Below are 15,241 nucleotides of genomic sequence, written 5' to 3' on the forward strand. Positions count from 1 at the left end.
TCGTAGTTGGAGCTGATCGGGCCCGGCTGCGCCTCCACGTCGCCGCCGTTGTCCATTACGTACGTGCGTGGTCGGTCGGTTGATGTGTACCTGTACGCACAGGATTTGCTAACGTATATGTAGAGATCGGGACCGGCCGGCTAGCCGCGGCCAGATGCAGCTCCGTCTCCCCACGTCCTACTCGTCGTCGACGCCTTCTGCGCCGCGTGTACATACATACTGCGTGTCTTTGGGACTCTGGAGAACAGACTCGTACTACCTATGGAATCGAATAGGGACGTACTCCACGGAAAATTCGAATTTCGTCCGAATTTCGCCCATTTCGGTCAGGATCGGTAATATAATTTCCCGAACGAAATCTACTGAATTTTCAGGATTTTTTCTGAATTTTTATAAAAAGTCAACCATTTGGCAAAAAAATCCCAGAAATTCAAATTTGGACCAAATTTGGTCATATTTCCTTAGCAGATTCAAATTTTGTTTCTCTATTTTCGTCCGAGATTTGAACGACAAATACCGAAATGGGTGAATTTCGCCCATCTCGGTCAGGGCCGGTAAATTTCTGAAAACGAAATCCAAATCCTCCTACTCGACGCCCATCTATTGATGACGATAAATTGATTTGGGTGTAGACGGAGTGACGGACCCAAAAAAGATTGTTTGGTAGGCGCAAGGCGGAGCACGATACATATATCCACCTGTCAGAACAACATCATACTTTACAGTTTTTGATTAAGCGGTACCCCTGCGAGTTGCGGGTGACACCACGCGCCGCCAGAGCTCCACACCGCCGGTGCCACCATCCCTCGCCGCGGAGACAGTGGGCCTAGCCGCCAAAGGTGGTATGGGAGGGGCACGGTGGTTGCCGGAAATGGCTGACATGGCTGCTGGGGCGGTGATGGCCGGCACGTCGTCAAGCAGCGACTAGAGCGGTGCCCCTGGCCGAGGGGCGGCTAAGATCCTCTCTCGGCGGTGCCATGACTTTCAGTGAAGGTGTAGGGCCGGGCAGGTAAGTGGCGCAAATCCTAAAATCTTGATCTGAGTGTCCCCTGTCCATATAATTCTAGACAAGTAGCAGTAGGTCCTATCCTCGAGCAGGTGTTCCGAAGCTAGGTAACTCGCGTACTCTTGTCCCGGTAGCTCTCCGCCCTTTGGCCCCTACTTCTTCTCCCCTCCGTGAGGATCCCTCCTATGGAGTATTGTCGAACAGGCAATGACAGATAGGGTTGGTGTTGTGGATATTGCAGGTTGCCAGCAAATGGCATGAATAAAAGAGGCAGTCCTAGGATCCCTCTCACGCCATGAATATGTGCTTGTTGCTTGTCTCCATGGATCTAGCCGGAGTGTCGATTTCTGGAAGGCTTCATCGCCGAACTCCAATGGACGATATGCCTGACTATTGCCGGACCGGATGGTATTCGGTCGTGTGCAACATGTTTTTTCTGACCGTTTGTTTTTAGAGTGAGCAAGGCGAAGCTCTGCATGTAGTTGCCATCGTGGCAAATGTCTTTAGTTTCATGGTGAAGTTAGTCGCGGAGAATGGCATGGAATCGGAGATCTATTGACTAGTAATGGTGGTTTGAGTCCTAGTGACCATTAGGTTTTAGCTTTGTGATTCGTGACTTGCAGCAGCGGAATCCGCAAGTGGGGACGACAACACGTGACAAAATTGGAGTCTAAACTTGCAGGGTGAAAACCCAAAGTCTGGTCTTAATTGGTTGTGCCTGGCAATTACTTTGTTGAAGGAATTGTTTTGTGCGCGCGGATGTTCTTCTGGGTGAAAACCTATGATCTATGATTAGGGCGATGATGGCGCTTGTGCACTGTTTCTTTCTCGGAGGCCCGCTTTTGGAGATGATGGATTTTTGGTGCTGTCTTGGCAGTGTTCGGTACGCTACTACAAGCAAAAGATCACTATAGCGGGACTTTTATTTTATGTAATTCTTCTTTCTTTTTTGGTTGTGTGCATCCGTAATTCTATTAGGGTGCTGCATTGTTGCAGAGGCAAAGTGCAATTTGTATCTTCGCGAAATTAATATATTTATTTGTCAATTTTTTTAAATATATCCACATGTCCAATTCCTTAAGGGCTGGGAGCAACCTAGTTAAGGAAAGAAGGACCTTCAAGGAGATGGTCCTTGCGCAGATTTCCACCTTTGAGAGGACAGTTGATGATGTGGTTCTTGCTGAGGATGGTTGGGAACTACGGTGTCACCTGGATGACTAACTAGTGTGGATAGGAAATGGAAGAGGAGTACTAGTGACAACGCGATCGCGTGCAATGAAGGCTCAAGGGTGACGCCTGCACGGCCTTTTTTCCATGACATTTCTAATGGACACCGGCGGAAATGTCAAATCCCGAGACTGATCTCCGAGCAAGGGGAGATGGAGGATCATGAGGACCTTCTTGAGAATGTGAACTAGTTCTACCATAGACGCATAGGTTCAGGTGGCGAGGAGAGGGTATTATCTCTAGCCCCAAACCTCTGGGACGAGGTCAAGTGTGTCTTAGATGAGGAGAACCTGCAGCTGGAACATGAAGCCGGACTTGGCACCAAGCCCGGATTTCCAACCTATCCTATTCTTCAAGCGGTTCTGGGAGACCTGAAAGGACCAATCCTTCGGTTGCTTAATTATTTTGCTCTAGCGAGACTATACATTGCAACTCTAAACTTTGGGATTATTTTGCTGATCCATAAGGTGAAAGGGGTGGACATGATTAATTAATTTAGATCTATTGCTTTGGTCAATGTTATTTTCAAAATTTTGGTGAAGGCATATGTGATTTGTCTCGCCCTGATTGCACATAGGACCATTGACCGTAACCAGACAACCTTCATAAAGGGTAGAGGCCTCCACGAGGGTGTGTTGGCTCTTCATAAAATTGCGCATGAGCTGGGTACGAAGAAGCTTGGGGGGCTTGCTTCTTAAACTGGATTTTTAAAAGGAATATGATAGCGTGAACATGGAATTCCAGAGGGAAACCCTTCATCTTAAGGGTTTTTTCTGCTATGATTGTTCACCGCTTGATGTAACTGGTCATGGGAGGCCAGATAGTGATCAAATATTAATGGTGACTTCGGGTCTTTCTTTCGTACTTCCAGAGGAGTGCATCACGGATACCCCCGTTCTCCCATTTTGTCTGACTTCATGGTGGATGGTCTGGCTGACATGCTTGGTACAGACAATGCATAGGTCACATTCATAGAGTTGTGTCTCATCTAATTCAAGGGGGGATGACACATTTGAAGTATGCAGACAACATGATGATTCTTATTGAGCCGACCGATTTGGGAGTTGCGAATCTCAAATTCATCATCCTATGCTTCAATGATATGTCAGGGTTGAAGATCAGTTTCGACAAGAGCGAGGTTTTGACGACAGGGGTAATTGAACTGAAAAAATGCAGGGTGGCAAACTTGCTTAACTGCAAGTTGGGAAAATTCCCAATGAAGTATTTGGGCCTCCCTATTAGTGATCTTCCACCAAGGGTGGCAGACTGGGAGTTCCTCCCAGACAAGGTCATAGGATTGATCCGTCGCAGGGGTTGTTTTTAGCTTCAGCATGCCGCTTGGAACTAAAAAAACTCCTACTTATCTATCCTTCCGATGTTTGGTATGAGTGTGTACTTCTTCATGTATCTACACATCATGCCATGGACAAACACATGTCCCACTTCTTTTGGGAAGGGGTGGGGAACAAGCAGAAATACCACATGGTCGACTAGGCGACGATGTGCAAAACACAAGGAGTTCTGGGGGGATGGAAATCCTAAACACCAGGTACATGAATATTGTTTTGATACTTCAATGGATATGGAAATTGTACCAAAACACAGATCGGTTGCATGCGGAGCTCATCCGGACTAAATACCTAAGAGATAGGGACCTCTCATCTAGGGAAGTTCCAATTAATGGCTCTCAGTTCTAGAATGTCATCCAAAAAATGAAATGCTATTTCAAGCTAGGAGATAGGCGTTCGGTTCGTAGTGGGAAGCAGACCTATTTCTGGCTTGATTGTTGGACGGGATTCAGACCTTTACGCGAGAGATTCTCACGCTTATTCAACTATTTTTACATTCCTTTCATCACAATGTTTGAGACATACAAGTGTGGCTGGCGACACTCAGGGGGGTTGGCACTTCCACTTCCGCAGACAGTTTGGTCTATCAGAGGCTGTGGAATGGAACAACTTATGTAGGAAGATACATGCTCTCCCAATCTCCGTGCAGGATGACCTGGTGTCTTGGTCCCTTGAAAACTCGGGAGATTTTTTCAACTAATTTGATCTACCTTAGTCTATCACGAGGGGGGCGGTCACACACTTCAAAGAGGTGTGGCGAACGCGGGTACTACTCCAGTTCAAGATCTTCTTGTGTCAACTACTTCGAGGGAAACTACCATCTAGCTCACACGATGCGAAGCGCCGCGACCCTTCTAATGGTAGGTGTAGCCTCTACGGGGAGATAAAGGACTGTAACCAAATATTTTTTGAATGCTATATGGTGAGATTCACGAGGATGGGATTTAGGGAACTCTTGCACTGCGACTAGAACCCTGCTGGGGCGGGGGATTTCATGGCAATTTCCTAAGCCATGTTCCCCCCGCGCACTGATTGATCTGGTTTACCTTTGTGGCCATGTATTGGGATCTTTGGAATATTTGTAACAAACTTACCATCAAAGGGAATGCTATTAGCAACCTTGTTGATGCCTTTTTTTTTCAAATGTCCATATACATGAAGTGCCGGAGGGTGTTGGTCAGACAAAGAAACATGGCCCTGGTGGACGAGGTGTTGGGTGAGGTTAGGCGTCTACACGGGCGCGCTAAGGACTAAGCTTATATTGGTTACTACTTATATTCGACCCGCTTCAAGGAAATTTGATGTACTAGACTAGCACTTTCTTTTTCCTGTTGTGGTGGCCCTGACGTGTGTGCTGATCAGGGTTGATCAAACTATGAGTTAGACTTTGGAGGCGTGAGTGTAGTGTATTGTGTTGAACTCGTTGTCGATTGTGTGTGTGTCTTTATATATAAAGTTGGGCTATATGCCTTCTGTTTGAAATGTTCCCACTAGTGGACGTGAACTAGACCTCCCCTCCCCCTCGCGACTCTAGGACGGCGATTGGAGGGGAAGGGGAGCGGGAGTCACCAGCTAGTGACCGGAAGAGAACCGCCAGGAGTGGTTGTTTCCACGAGAGTTTTGTGGAGACAACTCGGTTTCGTCGAGATGTTTGTGCAAAAAAAAAAATTGTGAGGAGACAAGATATGTGTCTACACGCTCACAAAATTTAAAGACGAAATTCGATCCACATATGGAAAAACGAAAAAGACTGAGCGGTGTTTTCATCTTTTTGTCACTCATATATGGATTTCAAATTTGATGAGTTTATATAGACACATATTTATCAGCTCACTCATTCCTTTTGTACCTGGCGACTGACGTTCATAACACCTGAGCCAAATATGCTAAGTCGCTAGAAAACCCTTCTCCTCACGGCACCATCAACCTGATGACTCCATCTACTCGAGCAAAGCTACATGTCACACAACACGCGCGCGTAGCTCTTTATTTAACTTAGGTTGTATACATACGTGATATGTAGTACAGTACATAGGAAGCCTGGTTAGATCGACCAAGATATGAAGATATACGCAAGGGTTTAACCGGGGCATATCACATGGGAGCGCACACGTACATATACGTACATAGAGCACGCGAACGACGTGGGTACCCGCTACTGGATTCACTTCCACTTCCTGCCGTGCTTGCCGGCCTTGAACTTCCCGCCATGACCGTGGCCGTAGCCGCCGCCGTGCCCGGTGTGGTACGATCCCATGTGGCCGCCGCCTGCACGAACACGATTAGTCACCATGGTACGATCTCAAAGGTAATATGCATATATAGATCGTGTAGGTGCCTGATCGGCGATGACTAATCAGGTGGCTTACCGTGGTGCGAGCCATGCGAGGGGTATGCCGCCGGCGCGTAGCCGTGGGCCTGGTAGCCGCCGTGCGGAGGGTAGGCGCCGGCGGCATGTCCATAGCCGTGCTGCTGAACATGGCCGCCGCCGTAGCCGTGCTGCTCATGACCGCCATATCCGTGGCTGCCGTACCCGTGCTCGTGGCCGTGCCCGTGCCCGTGCTGCTGCACGTGTCCGCCGCCATAGCCGTGCTCGTAGGCGCCGTGCCCCTGCTGCACATACCCACCGTGCTGCTGGCCGTGGCCGCCATAGCCCTGCTCGTAACCGCCGTGTCCGTAGCTGCTGCCGTAGCCGCCGTGGCCCTGCTGGCCGTACCCATACCCATGGCCTTTGCTACCGCCGACGAGGTTGGACACAAACCCCTTCACGCCGCCGTTGTGGCCACCGCCCATGTCGTGGCCGCCACCCATGGTTGATCACTACCAAATTTAAAAAGTAAATTTTTTGGTGATCGAAAGATTAGAAACGAATGGATTGACGAGCTCTAAGCTTGCAACTCGTAAGAAATTAAACGACTCCTGATCACTTACGGGAAGCAGCACACGGGCAGAGAGATGGCTCGAAGACGACTCGAGTGGTTCGTGCTTGATCTCGCTGCTAAGAACGGTCGAGACTGCCTCCCATTTTATACTGGCGCCCGCCGCGCTTTCTTCTTCGAACCACGCACACGTCGGCCACAGAATATGTGCATCAGCACACGCGCACTGCCCCTCTGCGATATTCTTCTTCCAGCTGCGAGCAGGCTAGTGGCTGATGATTAGGCAATTCGATGCTCACCAGCCCATATGCTATCTTTCGCCGAATTTGAAAGGTCAGATTCTTTCTTGCTATTTTTTGACGGTTGGAATAGGTGCGCTACCCAACACAGATATGGCACGTCTAGCGGCCATGCGTGTGGAACCTGATACGTACGTGTTTTTTTTGTTTTTTTAATTTGCTTTGTTTTCCACTCAAGGTTTTGTAACAAAACATTGTCTCCCAAAGTGATTCCAAAGAAAACCGACATTTTAAGTGTCATCTGTAAAAAGACAAATTTTGCTATAAAAAAGGTTGTGTACGAGGCGTTTTGTTTGTCTTTTTCACACAAGTCACAAAAATGTCATTTTTTCGCAAAACTTGATGTGCACACGTAAAATATCGAGACGTAAGCGGGAAATTTTTTGTTCAAATTTTTTTGACATTTCAAAATGTTTTTTTCCGGTGGCAGGAGCATATGCTCCCATATGCCAAATTGAATTTCTGGTTTTCTTCCTCCTTCTCAGGATTTGTCCCCTTTCCCCTCTTCACCACCATCATTCCCGTCGGATATCTACGATTTCCTTCGTTCTTACAAAACCATAGTGAACCAGTGGCCTTTATCATGCAATACATTGCATGTTTGCGTGACCCCTTATTCCGGTGAAAGGAGGGTCATACCCTAGTGTTGAGCAACATTGGCTCCTCCAATTGTCAAACGAACAAGCCGATATTTTAGTCTAACAACAATATGAATTCATTGAATAAATAAAAATACCACATACTAAAAAGCCGAATTAACAGAAGCAAACCTTGACAACTCAGCTTTACTATAAGCATTTGATTAAGGGAACTAAAGAAGACCTAACTTGTATGGACTAGTCAAATCTTTAAGGGTTAGAAGCACCACCAGTAATAGGCGTAAGTCTGTCTCATCCAGTGGTGAAATTTCAACCAAATTTGAGAGGAGGCGGAAGGAATCTCAGACGGAGTTGAAGGCACTAATGAAAGGAATTGTGAAAATTTTGTCACAAGTAGTGCTAAATATAAGTTTTTGATGCAAAGAAAATAGTTTTGCTAGGTGGCCACCGATGCTAGCCCTAACTAAGCTCCAACGGTGGCTTCATCCATGGTTCATTGATAATAAAGAGGAATAGCTTGAAAGGATGATATTTGACAACTACTCACTGAAACTTAACCATCACCACCCTTGCCACAGTACCACTATCAAATTAGGTTGAATGGCTAGACAACATTACATGAGAGCTCGGGAGCCCTCTACTCACTAGATGAAAATACTATTGGCTTCTCGATGTAACAAAGATACAGTCACGAGACCTCGCAAGATCCAAATGCAGGACGAGCTCTAGGGAGCCCTTTTATCGAAAATTCAAAGATCATATTTTAAACTTTTAAAAAATAGTGAAAAAACCTAGATATATTGAATGATGTATAATACTCCAACATGTAAAATCTAAATGCGAAAGAATTTATTGCCTAGGTTAAGTGTACGTGTATCTAACTAAAACAACTGTCAGATTTATCGTTTTTATGTAGACAATAATATTTAAAAAATTGCACTGAGATTTTACATGCTTGTAGGATATCATTACATCTGACTTTTACAGAATTTTTTAAAACTTGTAAATATAAATTTTTAATTTTGAAGAGCTCCATGAAGCTCGGGCTCCATTTGTTTGCTCTACAAGAGACATTTATTTTGCACAACACTGATAGTATCACGGTATGGACAAACACCATGGATGCACACACCATGATGCTACAAAAATAAAATTTGAAACAAAGCAAATTGTTTATCATTTTTATTAAACAAGAGGAGAGAAAGTTCAAAAAAATGGGGCAAAAGCAAAATTGATTTCAACAACGAACTCAAGTTTTTCACGGATTCTAGCAATATATGCTACCATGCATACGGTATAGCACTCAAAGTGCTTTGCAGCACTAAAACCCTTCTCCTCACAACAACACCACACCGATCATTACCATTTACGCCTCAAGCAACAACATATGTATCACACATCACGTGTATAGGCGTAGCTCTTTATTTCACTTAGGTGGTGTATACATACTTGATACATCATGCATAGGAAGCTTGGTTAACCGACTGAGAATAGGGATATAGGCGATCGAGTGTGAAGGGGCATGGCCGCGCGCGCACATTTACATACGTAGAGGCAGAGCACGCAAACGACGATGGGTAACCCGTACTCCACTGCATAGTTCGATCACTTCCACTTGCTGCCGTGCTTGCCGGGCTTGTACATCCCGCCGTGGCCGTGGCCGCCGCCATGGCCGGTGTTGTACGATCCCATGTGACCCCCTGCACGCACAAATATACACACAATAAATTACCATCTACTCGAACTCGAAGTAGAAGATGATATACTCCTAGATCGTGCATGGTCATGGTGTCATGACTGATCATGAGGATGGAGTTACCGTTGTGCGCTCCGTGCGAGGGATACGCCGCCGGCGCGTAGCCGTGTGCCTGGTAGCCGCCGTGAGGAGGGTAGGCGCCGGCCGCAGGAGGGCACGACGACCCGTGCTGAGGCTGTACGTGGCTGCCGTAGCCGTGCTGCTCGTGGCCGTGGCCGTGGCCGCCGTACCCCTGCTGCTGCACATGCCCGCCGCCGCACCCATGCTCGTAGGCGCCACCGTGCCCCTGCTGCTGTGTGTGTCCGCCGTAGCCGTGCTGCTGTTGGCCGTGGCCGCCGTATCCCTGCTCGTAGCACTGCCCGTTGCCGCCGCCGTGACCCTGCTGGCCGTACCCGTAGCCGCGGCCTTTCCCGCCGCCGACGAGGTTCGACACGAACCCCTTCACGCCGCCGTTCACGTCGTGGCCGCCTCCCATGGTTAATCACTATCAATAAAAGGAAATTAACGATGAACCTTTGTTACTGAAATTAGCAGCTAGGGAAAGTCGAGAATGAACCGGGCGCTATATGCTCCTGGCAGAAACCGGCCTATCATTCGCCCACGTGTGCAGTGGTCCCCGAACAACATCTGAGCATTTTCTTGAGTACAAAGGAGATACAGACAGAATACATATGGTGGGCCCATACCAACGAGAGAGAAAAGCGTTTTTCCCCTGTTTGACCAGGAGATCTAGCCCACCCGTTCTCCATGCCTCTCTCTCCCCTGATTCCAAAATCCCCCATCTCCTGGCGGCGGCGAGCCCTCCATCGAGCTCTCCCTCCAGCCACCGGCCTCTTGCTCCCCTACCCTCGTAGCTTGAGGGCCCTGCGACATACAACAACGACACGGAAATTTCGTGCTCAGCGCCGCCCCTGCTCCTGCTAATCGCATGCACGGCAGCTCGGTCCACTCGGTGATGGCCGTCGGGACGCGCTCGGGGCGGGGCTCGTTGCAGCTGCGCGGCACACGCGGCGGCGTCCCGCGGCGCGACCGTGCTGCTCCTCCACCTCGTCTCCTCCAACGGCCGCGGCGGACGTGGCGGACGTAGCCACGTGGTGGAAGCCTGCGGCGGGGCGGCGTGGCGGACACGTACGTGGCGTGCTCGGCGAAGAGCGCGGTCGTGGCGGACGCACGCGTGCGTGCTCGCGAACAGCGCGGCGACGACGACGCGCCGGCCCTAGCGTCGGTGCTTCCACGTGGGCGGGGTCGGGAACGACTGGCGATGGTGCGGTGCCGCCTCACCGCGATCCAACGGCGGCTGCCGTTGGGGCTCGTCGTCTGCCTCGGGTCGCTCGCGCGACCCGGTCGAGCGCCGCTCCACGCAGCCACCACCTCCGTCCTCCCGCTACCGCTCCGGGAAGCTCGCCGACGGCGCTCGCTCACGACCGGCGGTGGTAGACTGGTAGGTAGGTGGGAGAGGATGTGAGGGGAGGGTCGACGTCGTCGGGGACGAGCGGCGCCGAGGTTGCTGAGCTCGGTGACGGGCGACATCGAGTTGGGGACAGGTCGTCGTCGACGTGGCGTCGGGGACAGGGCTGCCGTCGACGTCGTCGGGGACGGGCGGCGCCGAGGTTGCCTGAGCTCGGTGACGGGGAGGACGCCCGAGCTTGTGTCTGGTGGACCGACGGCGACCGCGAGGATGACAACGAAGCGCCGCCGCCGTCCACAACCTCGCCTCAGCGCCCCCGCGACCTCGCCCGGCGGCCGCCGTCCGCAACCTCGCTGTCGTCTGCGACTTTTCTCGCCTCGCCTGGGCGCCCGAGAGGAGGGGATGGGGATGGATAGGTTGCGATGGAGGACCACACATGTATTCATTGGCGTATACCCCTGTAGCAGTGGACCTCACACATTTTTGCTGGACCAATCAGATGCTGATTTCAGCCAAGCTCACATACCGCCGGGTTCTATTAGTCCACTCTCCTAGCTTCTATATTAATTATCCCAACAAACAATAGGTGCTTGATCTTTCGAGTTGGAAGCTTGTACTAAGTAATTAGCACGTAGTACGGAGTAGTGAAATGAAACGACTCGTGATCACTTACAAGAAGCAGCACAAAGGCAGAGATGATTAGTCGAGTGGTTCGTGCTTGATCTGCTCAGTGCTGCTCAAAACTGTCGAGCCTGCGTCCCATTTTATACCGGCGATCTCTTCTTGCAATGCCAATTTCAGGGTGTGTGCGCGTCCCGCGTGAACCAGGCACGCACGTCGGCCGCGATATTCTTCTTCCGGCAACTTCCAGCTGCCCGGCAATTCAATGGCTGATGATTAGGTTCGATTCTTCTATCTTCGGCGGGGAGTGCTCCGGTGTCCCCCCTACGCCAATAAAATTGAAGGGGCAAAGAACTATACATGCCCCGTAACTTTCAGAAAATAGACAAACAACCCCTCAATTCAAAACTGAACCCCCTGTTTTAGTTAAATAAAAACCAGCCAATGCCACGTTCGACGTACTAGGAGGATTAAAATTCTCCTTCACCACCACCGTCATTGGCCTCTCCTCGCACCCTAAATCCCCAGAATCCGGCGATCGTGCTTGCTCCTTCAGCGCGGCGACCATGGAGGCGCTCATTCTCGTCGTGTTCCTGACCCCTGCTCACCACTCGCAGATAAACACATACACCCTCTCTCTCCGTTCTTGACCATGGCGGGCAGCGCACATCGGCAGCCCCGTCTCCTCTGTCCATAACATCATCTCTAACAAAGCCCTTATTCGAGCGAACTGAAAAAACGAAGTTTAGTCTCCCAAAAATTAATTTTCGAGCAGTTTAGTGGCGGAACAACACCATATTCGGAACAAAAAAAGCGAAAATTCAAATTTGGCGGTAACTCATCATCGCGAACAAGTTTAGAAATTTGAAATTCAAACTACATAGTTGCATATTTGCATAGTTGCGGTCGTAAAGGAGATTACATTTACTCTAGTTCGTCTGCGACCAACTCTTAACTTAGCTAATTTCGCCCGTCGGCGACCTACTCTACGCGCGGCGGAGGATGACACCGTCGGCGGCCTACTCGGAGTCGAGGTCGATGACCTCCTGCTTCACGCGGCGTACGGACACCTCCTTCTGCGCCACCTCGTACGTGCGCACGGCACAGAAGGCTTACGCCTCCTCGCGGCGGAAGCGCGCGCCTCAGCCTCCGAGATGATGGCGACATGTTGGATCGCCGTCACCTGCTCCTCGTTGTTGAGGACGTAATCCGTCGATTGGAAGACAGTGTGCACCGGCGCCGCCGCCTCCTCCTCTTCCTCCTCCTCATCCTCGATGCTGTTGTTGGCGACTAGCGGCGCAAGCGAACGGCCCGACTCACCGGAGGAAGACCGCTCACCGCTATTGGCGTAGCGGGCGAGTTTTCCCGGCGGCGTCAGGCCCCAGTTGGTCCAGCGGCGCGCGCTACGCTTCCGCGCGCCCTCCAAGCGGTTCCATTTCCGCTGCTCGGCCTCGGAGTGGAAGATGGGGAGGGAGAGCGACGGTGAGTTGCTCCCGCCAATCCGCCCGCCTCCCCTCCCGCCGCTGCCCGCGCCAGCCATTAGGTCGCGGTGGAGGTCGCGGAAGTGGAGATGCGGCAGCGGCAAGGCCAATAGCGGCGAGGGGTCTTCCTCCGGTGCGTCGAGCCGTGCGCTTGCGCCACCAGTCGCCGACAGTAGCATCGAGGAGGAGGAGGAGGAGGAGGAGGAGGAGGCGGCGCCGGTGCACACTGTCCTCCAATCAGCGGATTGCGTCCTCAACGATGACGAGGAGGCGACGGTGATCCAATAGGTCGCCGTCATCTCGGAGGCTAAGGCGCACGCGCTTCCGCCGCAAGGAGGCGTAAGCCTTCTATGTCGTGCGCACGTACAAGGCGGCGCAGAAGGAGGTGTCCGTCTTCCGCGTGAAGCAAGAGGTCATCGACCTCGACTCCGAGTAGGCCGCCGATAGTGTCGTCCTCCGCCGCGCATAGAGTAGGTTGCTGACGGGAGAAATTAGCAAAGTTAGGAGCTGGTCACCGACGACCAGACTAAATGTAATCTCCTTTGCGACCACAACATGCAAATATGCAACTATGTAGTTTGAATTTCACTTTTCTAAACTTGTTCGCGATGATGAGTTACCGCCAAATTTGAATTTGCGCTTTTTTGGTTCCGAATATGGTGTTGTTCTACCACTAAACTGCTCGAAAATTGATTTTTGGGAGACTAAACTTCGTTTTTTTCAGTTCGCTCGAATAATGGCTCAGATGCTTATGGACAGAGGAGACGGGGCTGCCGATGCGTGCTGCCCGCCATGGTCAAGAACGGAGAGAGGGAGAATGCGTTTGTTTGCGAGTGGTGAGCAGGGGTCAGGAACACGACGAGAATGAGCGCCTCCATGGTCGCCGCGCTGAAGGAGCAAGCACGATCGCCGGATTCTGGGGATTTAGGGGGCGAGGAGAGGCCAAGGACGGTGGTGGTGAAGGAGAATTTTAATCCTCCTAGTACTTCGAATCGTGGCATTGGCTGGTTTTTATTTAACTAAAATAGGGGGTTCAATTTTGAATTGAGGGGTTATTTGTCTATTTTCTGAAAGTTACGGGCACGTATAATTCTTTGCCCCTTCAATTTTATTGGCGTAGGGGGGACACCGGAGCACTCCCCATCTTCGGCAGGATTGAAAGGTTGGATTCCCTTTTTTTACGGTTGAAATGGGTGCATCGCCGATGTTAGATCTGGCACGTCGATCGAGCGGCCCCTGATTCCGTATGTGTTGTTGTTTTTCAGTTTTGGCTTTGTCCCCCACTCAGACTCAGGTTATTAAAAACGAAATCTTGTCGCCCATTCGCATCACCTTATGTTCCGACTTCTTTTTCTTCCTTCTTATGCGGACTGATTCACTCCACCTCTCTCTCTTCACCACCATCTTTTTCGACGATTTTTGTACGGCTTGCCTAGCCCTGCGCCCAAACCAGCAGAAAGTAACAAGATGCTGACGAATCAGCTTACAAGACAACAACGCACACAAGCAAACAAGAAGAAGACAAGACACACATAGCTTCATCAACCAAGATGAAGGAACACACATGAAGCGACAAAAGTTGAAGCTTGGAGGGAGCTCAGTGTTGAAGATATACTAGCCGAAGCATACTCCAAAGGGCCAAATGCCATGATCCGTCTCCAAAGAGAGGCCATGCTCCCTCGCACTGGATCAAAGGGTGACACATCGTCGGGCGGAGTCCGTCACCCTAGAGCATAGATCAAGCATGACCACCATGAACAACCGAGAGATCGCCACCAGAACAACTCCACCACCGGACATGAGAGCTCACCCGGTATGACGCAAGCATCTGGTGCCACGAAGGAACAATAGCTCACAAGATATGTCACCCTCGCTGGAGAACTGAAAAGAGCGGCGTGAAAGGACCCAACCAATGCCACCAACCAAACTTGGACCAACATATCGATGCTCCCTTTACCCCAGGCGGCGCCTTCAAGAAGGACACCACGCCGGAGGCATAGTCGCCGCCCATTCCTTGAAGAATTGGGTTTTCACTCGGGTAATAAAATTAGACATTTGCGAAGATTCTTGCGGGGATGGGCAAAAAATTTAAGTGGAAAATAAAAAAAGAAAAGGAACGTATGTTAAACGTAATAGATTTCCTAGATATTCAAGCAGAGACTTTTCCCCTAAATGAGAGGGAGAGGTCTCATTTAAAACAAGCAAATGAGCAATTGAATAAAATTCGACGAGATGAGGAGATTAAATGGGCACAACGGGCTAAAGTAAAATACATACAGGAGGGAGGCAATAATACAAAGTACTTCCATTTGATTGCAAATGGCAAACATAGGAAGAAGAAAATTTTCCAACTAGAGCAAGAAGAAGGTACAATTGTCGGGGATGATAACTTAAAAGTCTACATTACCGAATACTACAAGAAACTCTTTGGACCACCAAAGGTTAACCATGTTCAGATGATACAAAATCGGGTTGATGACATCACACAGCTGTCTGAGGAGGAGAATGTTCTCCTAACATCAAATTTTACCGAGGAAGAAGTTTTTCAAGCCATTACCCAAATGGAACATAAAAAATCACCGGGGCCGGATGGTTTTCCTGCAGAGTTTTATCAGA

The 15,241-nt window shown here is 50.0% G+C and overlaps 2 protein-coding genes across 2 annotated transcripts; both read right to left on the reverse strand.

The window, feature by feature from the left end:
• Nucleotides 1–5,526: 5,526 nt before the first annotated feature.
• On the reverse strand, nt 5,527–6,666 carry LOC127341333 (uncharacterized). The gene is made up of 3 exons (XM_051367145.2): nt 6,514–6,666; nt 5,952–6,402; nt 5,527–5,850 (listed from the first exon to the last, which is right to left on the reverse strand). Exons 2-3 carry the CDS (start codon nt 6,391–6,393, stop codon nt 5,747–5,749), a joined length of 546 nt encoding a protein of 181 aa, XP_051223105.1. The 5' UTR covers nt 6,394–6,402; nt 6,514–6,666; the 3' UTR covers nt 5,527–5,746.
• Nucleotides 6,667–8,747: 2,081 nt separating this feature from the next.
• On the reverse strand, nt 8,748–11,384 carry LOC127341332 (uncharacterized). The gene is made up of 3 exons (XM_051367144.2): nt 11,197–11,384; nt 9,179–9,599; nt 8,748–9,059 (listed from the first exon to the last, which is right to left on the reverse strand). Exons 2-3 carry the CDS (start codon nt 9,588–9,590, stop codon nt 8,965–8,967), a joined length of 507 nt encoding a protein of 168 aa, XP_051223104.1. The 5' UTR covers nt 9,591–9,599; nt 11,197–11,384; the 3' UTR covers nt 8,748–8,964.
• Nucleotides 11,385–15,241: the final 3,857 nt, after the last annotated feature.

This window comes from Lolium perenne, chromosome 3 (genome assembly GCF_019359855.2).
Source record: "Lolium perenne isolate Kyuss_39 chromosome 3, Kyuss_2.0, whole genome shotgun sequence".
In the NCBI taxonomy this organism is placed as follows: Eukaryota; Viridiplantae; Streptophyta; class Magnoliopsida; order Poales; family Poaceae; genus Lolium; species Lolium perenne.

What these genes read in the sequence shown, in the direction of transcription:
- LOC127341332 (XM_051367144.2), bottom strand. Translation starts at nt 9,590, where the DNA reads ATGGGAGGCGGCCACGACGTGAACGGCGGCGTGAAGGGGTTCGTGTCG. An exon ending in CTCGCACGGAGCGCACAACG is followed by an intron (nt 9,060 to 9,178) that starts GTAACTCCATCC and finishes TTGTGCGTGCAG; the next exon opens with GGGGTCACATGGGATCGTAC.
- LOC127341333 (XM_051367145.2), bottom strand. Translation starts at nt 6,393, where the DNA reads ATGGGTGGCGGCCACGACATGGGCGGTGGCCACAACGGCGGCGTGAAG. An exon ending in CTCGCATGGCTCGCACCACG is followed by an intron (nt 5,851 to 5,951) that starts GTAAGCCACCTG and finishes GTGTTCGTGCAG; the next exon opens with GCGGCGGCCACATGGGATCG.